Genomic DNA, 23763 nt, shown 5'->3' with positions numbered 1-23763 from the left:
GCAATTCGAAGCCCCATTCATGGATTTTTACCATCGATTTCACTGACTTGTGACACGGTGCATTGTCTTGGTGAAGCAGCACTTTCTTTTTCTTCAAATGCGGCCGTTTTTTCTCGATTTCGTCCTTCAAACGACCCAATAACGCTATGTCATAGTCGCTGTTGATGTGGATTATTTTGTGGATTTTTTAATGATTTCGTTGATAACAACCTCTTTTGGGCATCCACTGCGTTCACCGTCTTCGGTTCTCATTTCACCACGTCTAAACTTAGTATACCAATACTTGATGGTTGATGTTCCTGGAGTAGTGACCGGAAACTCGGCATCAAGCCAAGATTTTGCTTCAATTGTATTTTCTCCCTTCAAAAAGCAATATTTTATCAACACGCGAAATTCGTTCTATCCATTTTTTCACAATAACAAAAGTTGCTTCACTGAGAATGCTATAATTCACAAACTAGTGATCCGAGAGCTGCCAAATTTATACACGCATCTTTTGACTAGCCCTCAATAATGAACCTAAATTTATCCTTTGAATACTGATACTTTGTTAAAAAACCCTTATCAGTAATTATATATAATTAGTATTTCGTATCACTTACTGAACATTCTTCAAATTCAATTAATATTTCTAATCTATAGTTACTGTATTTTTAGATCTGTTGTATAATTTAGAATTAAGTTTTGCGTTTGAATTTACATATCGAATTGGACTCACGCGATGTCGAAATAGTTATGTTCAACGAATATAAAAAATTCTTCACTATTATGAGTTGCGATAAATTAAAATTTTTATTGCCTAAAACATCAAATATAATGTGTGTAAATTATATACTCTTCATTCACCATTAATGAAGAATTGTTTAATTATACAACATTCAATATGAAAATATATATAAAATTGACCTTTGAGATTTCATTGGATTTTCCTATAAGAGTCTCCTAATAGTCCAGATAATTATTTTTAAACACACTTGCAGATTAGGTGTTGTACATAATTTTTGTACTTAATAAAAAGATATAGTCACCATTTACTATTAATTAAAATAGATTCTTGGCACGGTTAATAACATTTACATAATATAACAAAATAACAATAACAGAATAACTAGGAGCTCAGTTCTTGTTCTTGATAGCTTAGTTTCTTAAAACTTAAACCATATTTCTTATAAAATATACGAGCTAAATTTTATTATTTTCTAAATATTGTTCAACTAATAAAACAGGTCGTTATCTTGCATGACGGTCCATTTTTACATATCCAAAACTGTCAACTGTCAAATGCATTTTGTGTTCAATTTTACTAATTTAAGTTCAAACTTTACGCAAATCTTGAGGCACTCTATATTATTTTATAGCGAATAAAATGTATGATAAATATATAAATATATATCTAGATGTGTATTAGTAATCCAATGCTGTTAAAGTTCTTCGAATAAATACAAATGATTATTGCTAGCTAGGCAACGAAAAACAGCACGATGAAGTTGAAATCAAATGGATTTACGAAGTTATCCAAGAGTTTGAGTTAAAGCATAAAATAAAGTTACTAAATTACAGCAACGGAAGCAACGCAGCTGCCGAATAAGACTCAGGAAATCTATATTAGCTGAGTTTAATTTAATTTTAGTTTAGGACATACATAATGATATGTTTATCAAACACTCATCTTACTTTAGTATTGATACAAGTACAACAGAACCATAATAATTTTTTTTTTTATTACTCTTCGTGAGTCCACAATCTGCCCTATTGGCAATAAGTATTTCTTATGTCTATATTATATATACATGGCATGTAGAAAATCACTTCATTAAGCAATCTTCTGTATAAAATATTATCTTAATTAATTAGTCTTATTCTAATGCTTATTCTAAACTCTACATATGTCCAGTAATCAGATCAGGTGGTGTTAAAAGTTTTAGTCTACGCACTTCACTATCACGTCGCATATTTAGCTGATTAGCGAGTACATTGGGATGCACTGACACTCTTTCGAAGTACTTCACACAAACACGTTGGATTACACTCGTTATAGGTTCTAGAGGAATATCGCGTTGTATCACTTTATTTGAAATATAGTACCGAGCATCAACAATGGCACGCAACACCTTATTTTGGAACCGTTGAATGATGGATATATTAGATTTAACCATAATAATAAATTAATGTTGAAATTAATATTGTACTAAACACATCTAGTGTAAATTGTAATAAATATAAGTATAAATACTTTCTTAACAACTAAAAGTTATGTATATGTCCAGTTAACTAGACGACATTCAAATAAAGCCAAAAAAAGTTGAATATTATGGGTGGGTGTTTTTGATACTCACCAAACCCATTATTTAAATTTCTGCGGCAAATATACATATAAAATTCATGAAAATAGTTCCATATTGCCTATGAAATTATTTCATTGTTTCTCACGTGTATATCTACGGTACACTTATGGCAACATTGCTGCTACACCATAAATTATGACTCTTTAGAGACCGTAGAGGTCTTTACGATATATCATAAATAAAACTTACCAATCTTTAGGGACCCATCCGTTTATATAACCTGTATATATGATGTTTTTTCTGTCTTTTTTGTTGCAGATATTTGAAATTAGCCTGTACAGAAGCATTATCAGGGAAAAAAATCTCACAAGAAATTGGCGTTGATAAAGTGGACAAATCATTAGTTGCAAATTTCGAAATACTTAATTTAGTTCCTGAACCTAGTTTTAACAATAAAACCTATACAGCAGGTGAGTACTTATTTTTCTTTTCAGTGTTTTAGTACTGCAGGGTATACAAGTAGGTTTTCATAGATATGAAGCTATTCATGAATAGATCCAATTTGGATTATTCCTAAAAAGTGAAATACTGTTAGGTCAGAACATGTTATCGACTAGAAAAAATGATAGCAAAGGCCAGGGATAACAAAACTATTTGAATTATTTTAACGAATTCCTGTGTTATTTATCGTACTGATTCCGAAGAGTATACAAGTATCACATTTTAATATTCTAATGTCCAAAAATTCAAATCAAATATAAAATATTTATTATTACATAATGAAAATACTCTGTTCGTTCACATAAAGGAAACTTAATATTGTATGCTGTGTAGAAATTTAAAAGTTTCCTCCATACTTCTGGTGAGATTTAAAAAATCTACAAAGTTTCTGTGTTTTATATGTAAGTGGATTAGTAGGCCTACAAGTTCAATATTAATATTTTTCTCATTGGTGTGGATAATTTAGTAGGATCCAAACAGATTCTTATTCCACTATAATACATAATGTTAGGCTTACTGAAACAATTTGTTTAACTAACAATTACTTGGTCTTGATCTTGGTGATTCTTTTAAATATTTGTGTTAAATAATTTTAAATATGTTTAAAATTAAATCGAAAGAATGAATTTGAGCTTAATGTTTCTTCATACATGTTCAACGTAATATTTCGACAACTTTCATGACATCAAAGCAATGATGAACACAAATGAAAATTAGGTTTGGATGTCATGGATTGTGACCAAGTCTTTGGGTAATGTGAAAAATCCCAAGTGAAAACATATAAAAGCATAACTAATGAGATAAATAAATAGAACTTTCTTGTTTGTTTATGAGCAAACTTAAATCTTAATCATTCAAGTATTTTGACTCTTTTCCTAGAAACTTAGGAGTTGTGAATAAGTTGTAAATGGGTGGTTTCGTTAGGACATAAAAAGATGAAAAATAGCACAGACGATGGAATATTAATGTAATGAGAACAGAGAATAAGAAAATGCACCACATCAGAGGAAAATCTGTCCAGAAAGAAACTTTGTAGAGAACAGAAAATGTAAATACATAAAATAGAGAGGACAATAGAAATAGAATAGGGGAGAGATGTAAGATTAGGGATGTGTCTCATCTGCAGATTTTTTTTCGAATTACAGTACAGAATTAGAAATTCTCCTCAAATGACCTTTACGTGACTCAAAACTCTAATAAAAGAAAATAAAATAATTTAATTAATAACCTTTTCTTTTGGTGAATGTGAATGATTTATTTGTACACCTAACAATATAATCTGCTTTTTGAAGTTTATGTTTTTTTCTACTGATAATTAAAGGGTTTTATAAAGAAATACTTGGAGTATATTGTTGAATTTTTTATTACCTAATGAAATCTTAAAATTGTTATTTCTGAAATTTAAAATCAATATTTATAAGTTATTTTGTCTCAAAGCATAGTCATATCAAGCAGTCAAAGATGACAAGGTTTGATTACCTTATATTATTTTTCATTATATTGTTTTTATATTAACATAATTTAATATAACCTCTCTTCGTTAACACTAGTATTAGACAATGTGATTTAATTATAACATATGATTCAACGAGTCTCTAGTCCAATTAAGACAGACAATTCCACTTAATTTATTCGAATATGTTTCTTAAAGAGTAATATTCTAATTCCAGCATTTTTCTAACTTTTGGATTCATTTTTGGCGTAATTTTTCATTCCTTCCAAAATATATCTTAGTTTAGATTATAGTGGACTGATGATTAACTAACATGAAGAAACGGTCATATAAATATATTAAAACTTATGGCTAACTGGAATAATGAGCTTGAATTGCTTGAATGTTGAATACGCTACATATATAATTTCCAAACACTACTGGTTTGCTCAGTTCAAAATATTACTCCATCAAAATGATGCAAAGACATATAATTCCACAAAAATCTCCTCTTACTCATCCCTGGTTTACTGATGGTTTTGACCACTTATCGCAAAAAATATTTTTCTTTTGTTCAGAAGTAGTAGTTGCCGATGTTATCCTAAATAAATGTGTAGAAAAAATTGAAACATATATTGCCTTTGGAAAAAATGTTTATTAAAAGTAAACCAAAATTAACTTAGTTTCTCAGTATTTTTCTGAAGTTTTGTTTCTTATATATTATAGATGATTTTAATATACTGAGACTAAGAAGTAAATTTCATTGTTGATATCTGGATCCAACTTCATTACATCACAAAAATAATTAATTTCAGTATGACGTATTAAATATAGTCCATTTTAATTGACAATCAAATATTTCTAGTAAGGGGTAAGAGGTCTCTCTTGTATGGCTTTCATTTAATGTTGCGGTGGTAGGCGGTCTTCAGTATGAGGGAATCTGGGCAAGTTACCGATTCTATATCAGGTTATGTAACTTCATATCTTATTCTAAAAGGAATATACATTTAGTTCCGTTAGACGGAAACAAAATTACATGTTTAGAAAATGGCATTGCTGGGTGGTACTTTAATCTATTCTTTTAAATAACCTCCATGCCGTAAATAAGAACCACTTGGAGACCAAGACGTATCAAGAATCTCATGTACGCTGAAATCAAAATATAAACAAATTGTAAATATTATTCAGAAGCAACGTAGCTATGGCTAAATTGCACATCATGTTTTGACTGTTGCTTATGATACCCCTTAATTATACTGCGAAGTTAAGTTAAACAAAAAAATTTAAATAAGCAATATTATTCATCTCGTTATTTTAACTAATTTCGTTTATTTCCAATTAATTTCACACTGTTTTATTTGGAAATGGTTCTCTTGAAATGCTTCTTATCGTCATTAGGCCCTTCTTTGTTCGGCCGGATTATTTGAGGAGGTTAATTAGCGTCACCCCTTACTATCCCCCAACGTAAACAGACTAACTGCTATCATCCTATTCGCGTCGCCATAAAACAGGCGTGGCAACATTATCTTGTCAAATTCGGAGTGAAATAGTTGCCAATTAGTTTATTGGCAAAGCCGAAAGTCATTCCAGACCCAGTGTCTTGAACTTGGACCTGGTAATTTATTAGGGGCGGACTATGAGCTTCATTTACGATGAATTGTTGAGATATTGCAGATTAAGTTGGTTCTTTCTTTTGAATATCGGTGTTTATTTTATATGTATATTGCTCTTTCCTGAAGTTGTTACAGAGTAAATGGGTTTGATATGGTTATTTTTTAATAGCATAATTGCATTAAAATGTATTAACTGGAATTATCAACTAAATTGAAAATATTTGCATCAGATGATAAAACCGAGTGTACACATATAGAAAAATACCGGAGTTTCCGTGTTAATTTTCTGATTTAATATAAAAGATAAGTGTTTGAAAGCATGGATGATGACACAAGGATCTGCAATATAATAGGTCAATGGAAAAATCGCCGGCCTGACACATCGATGGCGCTACTATAGTTAAATCCATATGTTTTTTAATTAGCTCTAACCCTCAAAAGATTCTTATATAAATTTGACAGCTGTCGGATAATTAGTTTGTGAATTATGGCATTTTGAGTGAAGCAACTTTTGTTATTGCGAAAAAAATAGATAAAAAGGAATTTCGCGTGCTGATAAAGTACTGCTTGTTGAAGGGAAAAAATACAGTTGAAGCAAAAAATTGACTAGATGCCCAGTTTTTGTATACTGCCCTTGAAAAATCAACCACCAAGGATTTGTATGCTCAGTTTAGACGTCCTGAAATGAGCACCGAAGTCGCTGAATGCCCAAAAGAGTTTGTCACCGACGAAAACATTTCAAAAATCCACAAGATGATTTTGAATGACCGTAAATTGAAATTGAATAAAATAGCAGACGCTCTAGTGATATCAACTGAACGTGTACACCATGTCATCCACGAATATTTGGGTATGAGAAACCTCTGTGCAAAGTGGGTGCCGCGAGAACTCACTTTTGACCAAAAACAACGACGAGTTGATGATTCGGAGCAGTGTTTCAAGATGATCAAGCGTAATAAACCCGAGTTTTTTCTTCGATATGTGACAATGGATGAAACAGCGCTCCATCATTTCACCACGAAGTCCAGTCGACACTCATCCGAGTGGACTGCATACGATGAACCCGTTCCAAAGCGTGGGAAAACGTAACAGTCGACTGGTAAAGGTATGGCGTATGTTTTTTGGGATGCATGCATGGCAACCTTGAGAATGGATAAACCATCAACAGCGACTATTACATAGTGTTATTGGACCGTTTGAACTACGAAATCGCCGAAAAACGGCCGCATTTGTAGAAAAACTGCTGCTTCACCAAAACATTGCACTGTGTCACGTCAAGTCAGTGGAAACTTTGGCAAAAATCGATTAATTGGGCATCGAATTGTATTCTCAGCCACCGTATATACCAGATCTGGCTTCCAGCTACTATTTCCTGTTCTCATATCTCAAAAGAATACTCGCTGGGAAAATTTTTTCGTCGAATGAAGAGGTGATCGCCGAAACTGAGGCCAAATTTGAAGCAAAGGACAGATCGTACTACAAAAATGGTATCGAAAAGTTGGAGGGTCGCATAATGAGTGTATCACCCTTGAATGGAATTATTTTGAACAAAAAACTAATTTTGACAAAAAAATATGGCTAACTATTGTAGGCCGGGGACTTTTCAATTGAACTGTTATTTCTGAGGAATCCTTGCAGTATCTCTAAAGAAACATTTAAGATATTTCTCGTTTTTGACTAGTAAATTTGATGTTATGAGATGACTATATTTAACATCAGATCTGCTTTTGCAATACTGTCTGAATATTTCCTTAGGGTGTTTACAGAAATGTCTTAACAAACCGTCAAATATATCTCATTATATATGTCAAAAATTATGAAAATATTACCTGAATTATTTATATAATATTTTGGTAATAATGTAACATATTAGTATATAGTAACAAAATGTTCATATTGTAATATATATTGTAATTGTTCATATGTTATATTTTTCAGATCAACATTCAAACCCTTCCAGTACCTTAAGATGGAAACGGGTAGGGATGGTATCTGGGCACAACGTCCGTCTGGATACCATAATCTGGCCTGGTGGTGATCTCTCTGTTGCGGCCGTGTCCATCAGAGCCCGGACAGTATTTAGGGTAGTGACCGCTCTAGCACCCCCTTTCGTTATGGCGAGCGAACTAGACGAAGACGGACAGTGTCTCAGAGGTAACACCATCATCAATTCGTCCCTTTTTGTTCTGTTCTGTTGACTCTGTTCTCTCGAAAATAATCTGCAGGTCTTCCCTGTCATCGAGTGTTGACTTCAGATAAAGATAATTTAACGTTGGTCTTCAACGAAATGCAACGACTGGAAGAGGAGGAAGAGGAGGAGGGGGAGGGGAATATGGGGACGTTAGAATATGGAGACTACAACAGGTATGACCACGACTATACGGGCGATGACGAGAAGTTCCTTCCATTCCAAAAATACAAGTACAGAACTAACTGCTGCTATGGTCTATCGATGGATTTATTAGAGAATATAGCTCAAGAACTAGAGTTTGACTTTAGGTAAGTCTATAATAACTATAATATGTGAGATAAAGATTTCTTTATTATCCTAATTGGTTCAAAAATCAACAAAAACTTTTCTTATTTTAATTGTTATATACAGAACTCTTTTTTTTTCCATTTTGTTCTTATTCTAAATAAAGTTCTTAATCTAATAATCTTATTGTAAAATCTGTATCTGTCAATTATTCAGACTGGATGATAATCATCGTGTTAGCGTATGTACTCCAATGTGAAATATTTAACACATATAGAAGGCGCTTTATTACTTCATTAGACATAGTACATAGTACTTTGTTTTCAAACTGTTAAATAATGTGTAGTACTCCATAGCTATATTTTATAGGACTAAATGGACCTAACTATTGATTTCTACAGATATATGTTATACAGATATATGTGTTGTTACTTAAGAGTAAATTCGACTTCTGTCCGACAATCAAATATATTTGATTTAGCTTAATTCCAAATTCCTTTCGTTTAGTAAATGTGTGCATGTTTCAAGTTAGATATCGGTCCAGTCATGCATTCTAGATAATTAGAATCCTCCGCCCGCTGGACTTGCCAACTATTAATATTCACTGGTGGGCACGATCGCCAACTAACGCATCTATGTTAAACGCCTGAAAGTTTCATGGATATATTTTGTTTTATTGGCCACAATTATACTTTCTTAAGGTATGTTTGGAGGTTTTGGATGCTATTAGTGGATCTTCGAGACATAACATAATATATTATGTAGACCATTTTTCCCATTTCTCATAATTAGATGTAAGCAATGGAATATAGATTTGTGGAATCCTACAATGTTGAAATTGACTTTTTTTAGAATATATCCAAAGCGTAATTCTAGAGTATTACGCTGAAATAGGGATATGAAATTAATTTAAGTATATATTCAGACTTCAAAAAGATAATGTTAATTACAATCACCGTAAAATACTCTATATATTTGTTACTTTTGATGCTTTTATGCTGATACTATTATTGGCTTGGTCAAGCCAATTGAAATTGAAAAGGTGGGTAAATTAATTTGTAAATTATGATAGTCCATAAAAAAAATTTCAAAAATGTTGATGCTTGTATGCCGATCCCATTGTTTCTGAAGCTTAGCTCGTGTAATGAGAAGCGGAGGACAATATAGGTTCTTCTATAATCTATCGCGGAAGAATGCAGGGAATACTACTTCAAAATTCAGTAGTCAAGTGGCTTGGTTAAGTCAATTGAAGTCATTTAGGCAAAGAATTCTGTAAATAATAGTAGTATAGAAAAATAAATTGAACGCCCATTAGGAGTGGGCAACTATGGCCACCATGCGTTCAATCTAAAACAAACAAAATAATCTAATAATCTGTTTGCGCCTTCCGAACCCATCTGCTTCACCTCAATTTCCTTTCCTAGACTCCTGCCGACGTTGTGTCCATACAACTCACTACATGACTACTTTGGCATCTATCCTCCTAATTTATCCCACATTTACCCTATATTATATTCGGATTATTAATAGCAGCTGCCCAAGTTCATGGAAATGAAAATGAAAACACATCACAAAAAGATTATTTAAAAATTTTATAGGTTTTGTCTTGATAATATAATATATAGATTTTTAGCAATAAAAAGAGAACAAATTTTAAGGGGAAAATCGAGGGATAAGTTATTTTCAAGAATTGATATACATGAATTTTAATAAATTTGCAATACAAGGTGGGGTCCAACGTGTATATATTAAATTTTTCTGACACTCTATCGAAAAATGGAAATCCGGCACTGTTGCCGGGTTTAGGCATGGATATGTTCATGCTTCAAATGGGCAATGACTAAATTGTGACGTAAATGATATGCTTTATTAATATTTTTATTTTTGTTACCGAAATTTTTTATCAACTTAATATTTTAACAACATTTATTTTATATATAATGTTGACTGTGCTTAATATTTTATTATTAAAAATTGTATTATTGTTATTGTTAAAAATTGGCCATATTCTTAGTTTCATAGGCATACTTGGTTCGAAGAAATCATATTGTAGAAGCTTATTTTATAATAATCCCATTCTGAATTATTAATTTAATTCAGTTATATGATTGTAAACAGTTACTACTGATATTTTTATAAATTTTTTTAAACAATTGAGAGGTTTTACATTACATGTGTATAGCTCAAATTTCGGTTATAATTAAAAACAAATTATATGACATTTTAATTTTCACCATTTAGAAAAAAGTAAGGAAAAAAATATAGGAAAAATAACTTAATAAATATGCATTATAGGCACTTAATTAAAAACTGCCTGAAAACTTACTTAATGTAACTTACTGTACTGTCTTAAAAAATTGAATAAAATGCGTTGAAAGAATTAGTTGCCAAGAGGAATGTTACAGAGGAATAATACTGTTAGTCGATAATACAAATAACATAATTTTTGTATTACATAAGCCTAATAGATTACGGCAATAATGAATTATAATTTGTATATAATTATGCAGATTTAAAAAACATTACAGTCGATTGCTTTACAGTAATGTAAATTAGTCGTTGGTTGTTAATTAGTTATAAATATATGTAGTAGAAGGAAACAAAGATTACTTATGGTATATAATGTAAGCAAGATATCTAACTGAATTTCAATCTAGAGTTAAAGGACTCTATATCGCTATTTAAAATTAATCAACAAATTAGAAGTTGCTAACTTTTTTAACGTTAGATATAATTAAGAAATATCCAAAAACTTTACTATAATTTCTGGTGCTCTTGGCTGATTTTGTTAAAATATTGCGTAGTTGTAACTGAATTTTAAAAATGGTCATCGACACATATAAAGGACCGGAGTCGAATTTTGTTTACATTCCTAGCTACGAACATTTTACTTCAGGCCTATAATGATGTGAACTTAAAAATTATTAGAAGCGCTGACAGATTAGAACTAAACTAGGACTCGCTACACATTTCGGTTATTGAGATAGGTCGGCAAGCCGTCAAGAGAAACAAAATATAATTATTCAAGAGTTTTGACTTATAATTTCTGGTAAATCAAAAATTAATCACTAACAAAGTAATTAATTATAAAACAAAAATAAAATATTAATTTTACGGCTTATATTGAGGGTGGTTTATATTGCCAACAAATAGTTTGAATTGGGACAGTCAACAATTTAGAGAGACACCAATTTAGATACATAAAAATAAATAACAGCGAAAGGTTAAGTGTTATAACCAATAATTACGATATAACAAATAACGAAATGATTTTAATATATTTTTGAACTCTAGAAATCATAATTCATTAATATATTGTAACAATTACTAAATATTATAAATAAATACCTTAACATATTTGTATTAAAATAATTTAATCAGTTATACAGTTAAGAATGAATACATTCTTAATTATTAATTATGATAAAATTAAATACTAAATTAAATTACTAAATACTATAAAATTAAAGACTTATTTTATATGCAACTTTAATTTTATCTTCGCAAACAATTATGCTCTAAAATTAATTTACTATTTGTATGTAACAGTTTTATACTTATTGGTTTACATACTAGGTTATTCGTTTTGGTTTTTGCTTTCCGTTTTATTTTCAGCTTGTATTTACTATATTATATAGTCTTTTATATTCAAAAATTGCAAGTATGGAAATTGTTATTATAAGCTGGCAACCTGGATGCCAACAATGTTAATTAATTCTATTTTATATAAGACTTAAATTCAATGATCACTATTAATAGATAATGGTTTTTATCAATATTCTTTTCTGTACGGAATGATACAAATTAATAATACAAAACAATTGGCTCTTTATGAGACTTTCATATTCTTTTATAAAACTAATACTCAAATGTAATCCATGAGTAATACCCGAGCCGAACTGTTCTCGGGCGATGTTGCCGCATATATCGGAGCTCATCTTGTATGGTGTTTATATGTTTTTGGTTGGCCCCCTTAAGCTCAACTCTCGAACCTAAATTTGTATATAAATGTTAAACTCTTAACAAAGTGAGCTCCGACAAAATGTTTGCCATTACGCGTTTTAAACCGTATATACTCCGAATTACTAAAAATCAGGGATTACAAGGTGAGATTCGAAATCGGATGGAATATTGGTTGTACATAGATTAAAAAAAAACGGAGCTAACCATGTTTTACAAACATATATATATATATATATATATATATATATATATATATATATATATATATTCATATTCTTTTATGAAACTAATACTCAAATGTAATCTATGCGTAATACCCGAGCCGAACTGTTCTCGGGCGATGTTGCCGCATATATCGGAGCTCATCTTGTATGGTGATTATATGTTTTTGGTTGGCCCACTTACGCTCAACTCTCGAACCGAAATTTGTATATAAATGTTAAACTCTTAACAAAGTGAGCTCCGGAAAAATGTTTGCCATTACGCGTTTTAAACCGTATTTACTCCGAATTACTAAAAATTAGGGATTACAAGGTGAGATTCGAAATCGGATGGAATATTGGTTGTACATAGGTTAAAAAAAAACGGAGCTAACCATGTTTTACAAATATATATATATATATATATATATATATATATATATATATTCATATTCTTTTATGAAACTAATACTCAAACGTAATCTATGCGTAATACCCGAGCCGAACTGTTCTCGGGCGATGTTGCCGCATATATCGGAGCTCATCTTGTATGGTGATTATATGTTTTTGGTTGGCCCACTTACGCTCAACTCTCGAACCGAAATTTGTATATAAATGTTAAACTCTTAACAAAGTGAGCTCCGGAAAAATGTTTGCCATTACGCGTTTTAAACCGTATTTACTCCGAATTACTAAAAATTAGGGATTACAAGGTGAGATTCGAAATCGGATGGAATATTGGTTGTACATAGGTTAAAAAAAAACGGAGCTAACCATGTTTTACAAATGTATATATATATATATATATATATATATATATATATATTCATATTCTTTTATGAAACTAATACTCAAATGTAATCTATGCGTAATACCCGAGCCGAACTGTTCTCGGGCGATGTTGCCGCATATATCGGAGCTCATCTTGTATGGTGATTATATGTTTTTGGTTGGCCCACTTACGCTCAACTCTCGAACCGAAATTTGTATATAAATGTTAAACTCTTAACAAAGTGAGCTCCGGAAAAATGTTTGCCATTACGCGTTTTAAACCGTATTTACTCCGAATTACTAAAAATTAGGGATTACAAGGTGAGATTCGAAATCGGATGGAATATTGGTTGTACATAGATTAAAAAAAAACGGAGCTAACCATGTTTTACAAATATATATATATATATATATATATATATATATATATTCATATTCTCTATGCGTAATACCCGAGCCGAACTGTTCTCGGGCGATGTTGCCGCATATATCGGAGCTCATCTTGTATGGTGTTTATATGTTTTTGGTTGGCCCACTTACGCTCAACTCTCGAACCGAAATTTGTATATAAATGTTAAACTCTTAACAAAGTGAGCTCCGGAAAAATGTTTGCCATTACGCGTTTTAAACCGTATTTACTCCGAATTACTAAAAATTAGGGATTACAAGGTGAGATTCGAAATCGGATGGAATATTGATTGTACATAGATTAAAAAAAAACGGAGCTAACCATGTTTTACAAATATATATATATATATATATATATATATATATATATATATATATATATATATATATATATATTCATATTCTCTATGCGTAATACCCGAGCCGAACTGTTCTCGGGCGATGTTGCCGCATATATCGGAGCTCATCTTGTATGGCGATTATATGTTTTTGGTTGGCCCACTTACGCTCAACTCTCGAACCGAAATTTGTATATAAATGTTAAACTCTTAACAAAGTGAGCTCCGGAAAAATGTTTGCCATTCCGCGTTTTAAACCGTATTTACTCCGAATTACTAAAAATTAGGGATTACAAGGTGAGATTCGAAATCGGATGGAATATTGGTTGTACATAGATTAAAAAAAAACGGAGCTAACCATGTTTTACAAATATATATATATATATATATATATATATATATATATATATATTTATATTCTTTTATGAAACTAATACTCAAATGTAATCTTTGCGTAATACCCGAGCCGAACTGTTCTCGGGCGATGTTGCCGCATATATCGGAGCTCATCTTGTATGGTGATTATATGTTTTTGGTTGGCCCACTTACGCTCAACTCTCGAACCGAAATTTGTATATAAATGTTAAACTCTTAACAAAGTGAGCTCCGGAAAAATGTTTGCCATTACGCGTTTTAAACCGTATTTACTCCGAATTACTAAAAATTAGGGATTACAAGGTGAGATTCGAAATCGGATGGAATATTGGTTGTACATAGATTAAAAAAAAACGGAGCTAACCATGTTTTACAAATATATATATATATATATATATATATATATATATATATTCATATTCTCTATGCGTAATACCCGAGCCGAACTGTTCTCGGGCGATGTTGCCGCATATATCGGAGCTCATCTTGTATGGTGTTTATATGTTTTTGGTTGGCCCACTTACGCTCAACTCTCGAACCTAAATTTGCATATAAATGTTAAACTCTTAACAAAGTGAGCTCCGGAAAAATGTTTGCCATTACGCGTTTTAAACCGTATTTACTCCGAATTACTAAAAATTAGGGATTACAAGGTGAGATTCGAAATCGGATGGAATATTGGTTGTACATAGATTAAAAAAAAACGGAGCTAACCATGTTTTACAAATATATATATATATATATATATATATATATATTCATATTCTCTATGCGTAATACCCGAGCCGAACTGTTCTCGGGCGATGTTGCCGCATATATCGGAGCTCATCTTGTATGGCGATTATATGTTTTTGGTTGGCCCACTTACGCTCAACTCTCGAACCGAAATTTGTATATAAATGTTAAACTCTTAACAAAGTGAGCCCCGGAAAAATGTTTGCCATTACGACTTTTAAACCGTATTTAATCCGAATTACTAAAAATTAGGGATTACAAGGTGAGATTCGAAATCGGATGGAATATTGGTTGTACATAGATTAAAAAAAAACGGAGCTAACCATGTTTTACAAATATATATATATATATATATATATATATATATATATATATATATATATATATATATATATATATATATATATATATATATTCATATTCTCTATGCGTAATACCCGAGCCGAACTGTTCTCGGGCGATGTTGCCGCATATATCGGAGCTCATCTTGTATGGTGATTATATGTTTTTGGTTGGCCCACTTACGCTCAACTCTCGAACCGAAATTTGCATATAAATGTTAAACTCTTAACAAAGTGAGCTCCGGAAAAATGTTTGCCATTACGCGTTTTAAACCGTATTTACTCCGAATTACTAAAAATTAGGGATTACAAGGTGAGATTCGAAATCGGATGGAATATTGGTTGTACATAGATTAAAAAAAAACGGAGCTAACCATGTTTTACAAATATATATATATATATATATATATATATATATATATATATATATATATATATATATATTCATATTCTCTATGCGTAATACCCGAGCCGAACTGTTCTCGGGCGATGTTGCCGCATATATCGGAGCTCATCTTGTATGGTGTTTATATGTTTTTGGTTGGCCCACTTACGCTCAACTCTCGAACCTAAATTTGCATATAAATGTTAAACTCTTAACAAAGTGAGCTCCGGAAAAATGTTTGCCATTACGCGTTTTAAACCGTATTTACTCCGAATTACTAAAAATTAGGGATTACAAGGTGAGATTCGAAATCGGATGGAATATTGGTTGTACATAGATTAAAAAAAAACGGAGCTAACCATGTTTTACAAATATATATATATATATATATATATATATATATATATATATATATATATATATATATTCATATTCTCTATGCGTAATACCCGAGCCGAACTGTTCTCGGGCGATGTTGCCGCATATATCGGAGCTCATCTTGTATGGTGATTATATGTTTTTGGTTGGCCCACTTACGCTCAACTCTCGAACCGAAATTTGTATATAAATGTTAAACTCTTAACAAAGTGAGCTCCGGAAAAATGTTTGCCATTACGCGTTTTAAACCGTATTTACTCCGAATTACTAAAAATTAGGGATTACAAGGTGAGATTCGAAATCGGATGGAATATTGGTTGTACATAGATTAAAAAAAAACGGAGCTAACCATGTTTTACAAATATATATATATATATATATATATATATATATATATATATATATATATATATATATATATATATATATATATATATTCATATTCTTTTATGAAACTAATACTCAAATGTAATCTATGAGTAATACCCGAGCCGAACTGTTTTCGGGCGATGTTGCCGCATATATCGGAGCTCATCTTGTATGGTGTTTATATGTTTTTGGTTGGCCCCCTTAAGCTCAACTTTCGAACCTAAATTTGTATATAAATGTTAAACTCTTAACAAAGTGAGCTCCGACAAAATGTTTGCCATTACGCATTTTAAACCGTATATACTCCGAATTACTAAAAATTAGGGATTACAAGGTGAGATTCGAAATCGGATGGAATATTGGTTGTACATAGATTAAAAAAAAACGGAGCTAACCATGTTTTACAAATATATATATATATATATATATATATATATATATATATATTCATATTCTCTATGCGTAATACCCGAGCCGAACTGTTCTCGGGCGATGTTGCCGCATATATCGGAGCTCATCTTGTATGGTGTTTATATGTTTTTGGTTGGCCCCCTTAAGCTCAACTTTCGAACCTAAATTTGTATATAAATGTTAAACTCTTAACAAAGTGAGCTCCGACAAAATGTTTGCCATTACGCATTTTAAACCGTATATACTCCGAATTACTAAAAATTAGGGATTACAAGGTGAGATTCGAAATCGGATGGAATATTGGTTGTACATAGATTAAAAAAAAACGGAGCTAACCATGTTTTACAAATATATATATATATATATATATATATATTCATATTCTTTTATGAAACTAATACTCAAATGTAATCTATGCGTAATACCCGAGCCGAACTGTTTTCGGGCGATGTTGCCGCATATATCGGAGCTCATCTTGTATGGTGTTTATATGTTTTTGGTTGGCCCCCTTAAGCTCAACTTTCGAACCTAAATTTGTATATAAATGTTAAACTCTTAACAAAGTGAGCTCCGGAAAAATGTTTGCCATTACGCATTTTAAACCGTATATACTCCGAATTACTAAAAATCAGGGATTACAAGGTGAGATTCGAAATCGGATGGAATATTGGTTGTACATAGATTAAAAAAAAACGGAGCTAACCATGTTTTACAAATATATATATATATATATATATATATATATATATATATATATATATATATATATATTCATATTCTTTTATGAAACTAATACTCAAACGTAATCTATGCGTAATACCCGAGCCGAACTGTTTTCGGGCGATGTTGCCGCATATATCGGAGCTCATCTTGTATGGTGTTTATATGTTTTTGGTTGGCCCCCTTAAGCTCAACTTTCGAACCTAAATTTGTATATAAATGTTAAACTCTTAACAAAGTGAGCTCCGGCAAAATGTTTGCCATTACGCATTTTAAACCGTATATACTCCGAATTACTAAAAATTAGGGATTACAAGGTGAGATTCGAAATCGGATGGAATATTGGTTGTACATAGATTAAAAAAAAACGGAGCTAACCATGTTTTACAAATATATATATATATATATATATATATATATATATATATATATATATATATATATATATATATTCATATTCTTTTATGAAACTAATACTCAAATGTAATCTATGCGTAATACCCGAGCCGAACTGTTCTCGGGCGATGTTGCCGCATATATCGGAGCTCATCTTGTATGGTGATTATATGTTTTTGGTTGGCCCACTTACGCTCAACTCTCGAACCGAAATTTGTATATAAATGTTAAACTCTTAACAAAGTGAGCTCCGGAAAAATGTTTGCCATTACGACTTTTAAACCGTATTTACTCCGAATTACTAAAAATTAGGGATTACAAGGTGAGATTCGAAATCGGATGGAATATTGGTTGTACATAGATTAAAAAAAACGGAGCTAACCATGTTTTACAAATATATATATATATATATATATATATATATATATATATATATATATATATATATATATATATATATATATATGATGGAATATTGGTTGTACATAGATTAAAAAAAACGGAGCTAACCATGTTTTATAAATATATATATATATATATATATATATATATATATATATATATATATTCATATTCTCTATGCGTAATACCCGAGCCGAACTGTTCTCGGGCGATGTTGCCGCATATATCGGAGCTCATCTTGTATGGTGATTATATGTTTTTGGTTGGCCCACTTACGCTCAACTCTCGAACCGAAATTTGTATATAAATGTTAAACTCTTAACAAAGTGAGCTCCGGAAAAATGTTTGCCATTACGCGTTTTAAACCGTATTTACTCCGAATTACTAAAAATTAGGGATTACAAGGTGAGATTCGAAATCGGATGGAATATTGGTTGTACATAGATTAAAAAAAAACGGAGCTAACCATGTTTTACAAATATATATATATATATATATATATATATATATATATATATATATATATATATATATATATTCATATTCTCTATGCGTAATACCCGAGCCGAACTGTTCTCGGGCGATGTTGCCGCATATATCGGAGCTCATCTTGTATGGTGTTTATATGTTTTTGGTTGGCCCCCTTAAGCTCAACTTTCGAACCTAAATTTGTATATAAATGTTAAACTCTTAACAAAGTGAGCTCCGGAAAAATGTTTGCCATTACGACTTTTAAACCGTATTTACTCCGAATTACTAAAAATTAGGGATTACAAGGTGAGATTCGAAATCGGATGGAATATTGGTTGTACATAGATTAAAAAAAAACGGAGCTAACCATGTTTTACAAATATATATATATATATATATATATATATATATATATATATATATATATATATATATATTCATATTCTTTTATGAAACTAATACTCAAATGTAATCTATGCGCAATAACCGAGCCGAACTGTTTTCGGGCGATGTTGCCGCATATATCGGAGCTCATCTTGTATGGTGTTTATATGTTTTTGGTTGGCCCCCTTAAGCTCAACTTTCGAACCTAAATTTGTATATAAATGTTAAACTCTTAACAAAGTGAGCTCCGGAAAAATGTTTGCCATTACGCCAAAAATTAGGGATTACAAGGTGAGATTCGAAATCGGATGGAATATTGGTTGTACATAGATTAAAAAAAAAACGGAGCTAACCATGTTTTACAAATATATATATATATATATATATATATATATATATATATATATATATATATTCATATTCTTTTATGAAACTAATACTCAAATGTAATCTATGCGTAATACCCGAGCCGAACTGTTCTCGGGCGATGTTGCCGCATATATCGGAGCTCATCTTGTATGGTGATTATATGTTTTTGGTTGGCCCACTTACGCTCAACTCTCGAACCGAAATTTGTATATAAATGTTAAACTCTTAACAAGGTGAGCTCCGGAAAAATGTTTGCCATTACGCGTTTTAAACCGTATTTACTCCGAATTACTAAAAATCAGGGATTACAAGGTGAGATTCGAAATCGGATGGAATATTGGTTGTACATAGATTTAAAAAAAACGGAGCTAACCATGTTTTACAAATATATATATATATATATATATATATATATATATATATATATATTCATATTCTCTATGCGTAATACCCGAGCCGAACTGTTCTCGGGCGATGTTGCCGCATATATCGGAGCTCATCTTGTATGGTGATTATATGTTTTTGGTTGGCCCACTTACGCTCAACTCTCGAACCGAAATTTGTATATAAATGTTAAACTCTTAACAAAGTGAGCTCCGACAAAATGTTTGCCATTACGCGTTTTAAACCGTATATACTCCGAATTACTAAAAATCAGGGATTACAAGGTGAGATTCGAAATCGGATGGAATATTGGTTGTACATAGATTAAAAAAAACGGAGCTAACCATGTTTTACAAATATATATATATATATATATATATATATATATATATATATATATATATATATATATTCATATTCTTTTATGAAACTAATACTCAAATGTAATCTATGAGTAATACCCGAGCCGAACTGATCTGTTCGGAGCTCATCTTGTATGGTGTTTATATGTTTTTGGTTGGCCCCCTTAAGCTCAACTTTCGAACCTAAATTTGTATATAAATGTTAAACTCTTAACAAAGTGAGCTCCGACAAAATGTTTGCCATTACGCGTTTTAAACCGTATATACTCCGAATTACTAAAAATTATTGATTACAAGGTAAGATTCGAAATCGGACGGAATATTGGTTGTACATAGATTTAAAGAAAAACGGAGCTAACCATGTTTTACAAATATATATATATATATATATATATATATATATATATATATATATATATATATATATATATATATATATATATATATATAAATTCGATTATCGTTTGAAATTTCGGGAAAGAAAGCACAAAAACAGCGGAAGCCCCGAAAAGAAATCGAAACGAATTTGAAAGGTTTCGCAAAACATCGGCCGACTTTACGGACGCCCAAAAAATTTCCTATAACCGCAAACTGTCACGCACCGAAAGAAGTTTACCCCACACCTTATTTGCAGGTTGTACATCGTCGCAGACGGCCTATTCGGCTCCAGAATACCGATGACGAAGGAAGATCGAATCAAAAGGGACGTCGGCAAAACATTTTTAAGTTACAGGTAAGTAGATACGGAGCGAATATCAGATTTACCTTTTCAACTTCGGTCTATAAAGGAAATGGTTTTTTTTTGTTTTTAGAAAGTACCAATAAATATGAGCAAAACAAAATATAATTTAAATAGTATTTTGTACCAAATAATGATAGAGTATAGCAACATTTTCATAAACAGAAAATATTTATTAAATTCGTATATACTTTGATATGGGGACTCTTGAAAATATAATCTGAATGAAAAACCCTGCAGATGTTTTAAAGTACCTTATTAAAATATTTCATATAAACATATTGCTTCAAATCATTGTTAACTAAATTATGATTACGATTTTATTAATTAAAGTAAAATGTTATCTATATTATTTGTTAAGTCAATAAAAGGCTTTCCTTTTTGCCTTCTTGGGTTGATAAGAGAGCATATTGCTTTTTGAAGGGTAAAATGCAGTTGAAACAAAAGCTTGGCGTGATGCCGAGTTTCCGGACACTGCCTCAGGAAAATTAACTATCAAGGATCGGTATACTATGTTTAGACCTGAACGGTGAACGCATGGGACGCCCAAAAGAGGTTGTTACCGAAGAAAACATTTAAAAAATCCACAAAATGATTTGAATGGCCATAAATTGAAATTGAATGAAATGACAGACACTCTAAGGATATTAACTGAACGTGTACATCACATCATTCACCAATATTTGAAAAAGCTCTGTTCACAGTGGGTGCCGCGCGAGCTCACTTTTTTCCAAAAGTAACGACGAGTTTATGATTCGGAGCAGTGTTTGAAGATGATCAAGCGTAATAAACCCGAATTTTTGCATCGATATGCGACAATGGACGAAACATGACTCCATCATTTAACTCCCAAGCCCAATCGACAGTCATCCGCCTAGACTGCACACGATGAACCCGCTCAAAAGCATGGGAAAACGCAACAGTCGGTTGGCAAGGTTGTGGCGTCTGTATTTTGGATGCGCATGGCATAATTTTCATTGGCTACCTTGAAAAAAGAAGGACCATCAACAGCGACTTGCCTAGCGTTATTGGATCGTTTGCAGGACGAAATCGCCGAAAACAACCGCATTTGAAGAAAAAGAAAGTGTCTCTTCACCAAGACAATACACCGTGTTACAAGTCAGTGAAAACGATTTCCACAATCCATGAATTGGTTCTTCATCTACCGTATTCTCCATATCTGGTTCTGGTTACTTCCTGTTCTCAGATCTCAAAAGAATGCTCGCTGGGAAGAAATTTTCGTCGAATGAAGAGGTGATCGCCGAAACTGAGGCCTATTTTGAAACAAATGATAAATCGTACTACAACAATGGTATCGAAAAGTTGGAGTATTACCGTTGAAGGGAATTATGTTGAATAAAAAAAACTAATTTTGACAAAAAAAAATGTGTTTTACTATGGTAGGTCCCCCGGTTCCCTTTTCAACTGACCTGTTAATTCCCACGGTATATGGTTCTGTAATGCGAACTATATCATGAAGATTGCTAGAACCTTCAACATCTGTATCAACGAATATAGCTCTATCAACAGCAAACATTAGATTGGTTAAGTCGTTTTTAGCATCATATTGAACGGCATACTTTGGCATGAACCTTTCGCATAATGTCATCTACTGCTATTTTAATTAAAAAGCAGTAGAGAGAAGATTTGCTTGATGAACTTCGGATCGGATCTTAAAGCGATTTGTCAAATCATTTCGCACTCACACAACTAATAGAAAAATCACACGTCTGAAGAGGTTTGATAACTTTGGGGGAACATGTTCATGTTATAAAATTGTCAAAACTGGGGTCAATCTATACAATCGAATGCAGGAAATAGGTTCTTCCATCAAATGGAGTAGCGCGAAGATCTCATCTACGCAATATCGATTGAGTCTAAATCCCGCTAGACTTCTCGCGAGCTATCTGATGTCTAATTTGTATAATCTCCATAAACCTATTCCCCAAGACTGATAAGATACCTATACCTCAACTGTTCTTACTCTATTTACTGTCGCCTTTTTCGATATAGGAAGAATTATCGTTTACTCATGCTGAGGGTATAGTTTCTCATCACCAAATTTGTGTGAGCAGCACGTGAATGTATTGAAACTATGTTTTCCCACCGGCCTTGATAATTTATGCCGTGACTTGGTGGATTGCAGCGATCCTACCACACTTTAATGATTTTTTTACAATTCCCAATGCATTCGTTGTCAGTTTCTGGTGGAGTTACTGATCCCTATGTATGATTAAGATCTTAGAGCTGTATGAAGAACTCCCTCCATCATTCCAAATGCTTTTCGTATAACCTTTTTGAATGTTGTGTTTGCTAGATTTAGTCCTGCCGCTCCATCTACTGAGTGTTTGGTACAATTTCAATATTCACGTTTCAATGTGGCAACTACCAAATTGGCGACCACACCATCTCAGTTGAAGATCATCATCTCAGATGAAGGCTTGTCTTTCTAGGTTTAATTTTTAACATCTCTATTTAATTCTCAAGGTCGATTAGTTTTGCTTTGTTTCCATCTTCTTCCATCCATATATATTAGTCGGACATCCAGGGCTAGA

At 31.8% G+C, this 23763-nt stretch overlaps 1 protein-coding gene across 2 annotated transcripts in view; it reads left to right on the top strand.

Annotated features, from left to right (window-relative positions):
- LOC143199482 (uncharacterized) overlaps positions 1-23763 on the top strand; it is a 270931-nt gene that overhangs the window by 179020 nt on the left and 68148 nt on the right. For both annotated transcript variants that reach the window (XM_076409316.1, XM_076409315.1), the window contains exons 5-8: positions 2604-2755; positions 7770-7985; positions 8057-8330; positions 21104-21202. In XM_076409316.1, the coding sequence (XP_076265431.1) occupies positions 2604-2755; positions 7770-7985; positions 8057-8330; positions 21104-21202 (741 nt within the window). The remainder of the gene's footprint in view (positions 1-2603; positions 2756-7769; positions 7986-8056; positions 8331-21103; positions 21203-23763) is intronic.

This window comes from Rhynchophorus ferrugineus, unplaced genomic scaffold, assembly GCF_030347505.1.
Source record: "Rhynchophorus ferrugineus isolate W39M unplaced genomic scaffold, kcgeb_rfMv2 rfM7, whole genome shotgun sequence".
Classification (NCBI taxonomy): domain Eukaryota; kingdom Metazoa; phylum Arthropoda; class Insecta; order Coleoptera; family Curculionidae; genus Rhynchophorus; species Rhynchophorus ferrugineus.
The sequence above is the reverse complement of the archived record's forward strand: the minus strand, read 5'-3'. Positions and strand labels throughout refer to the sequence as shown.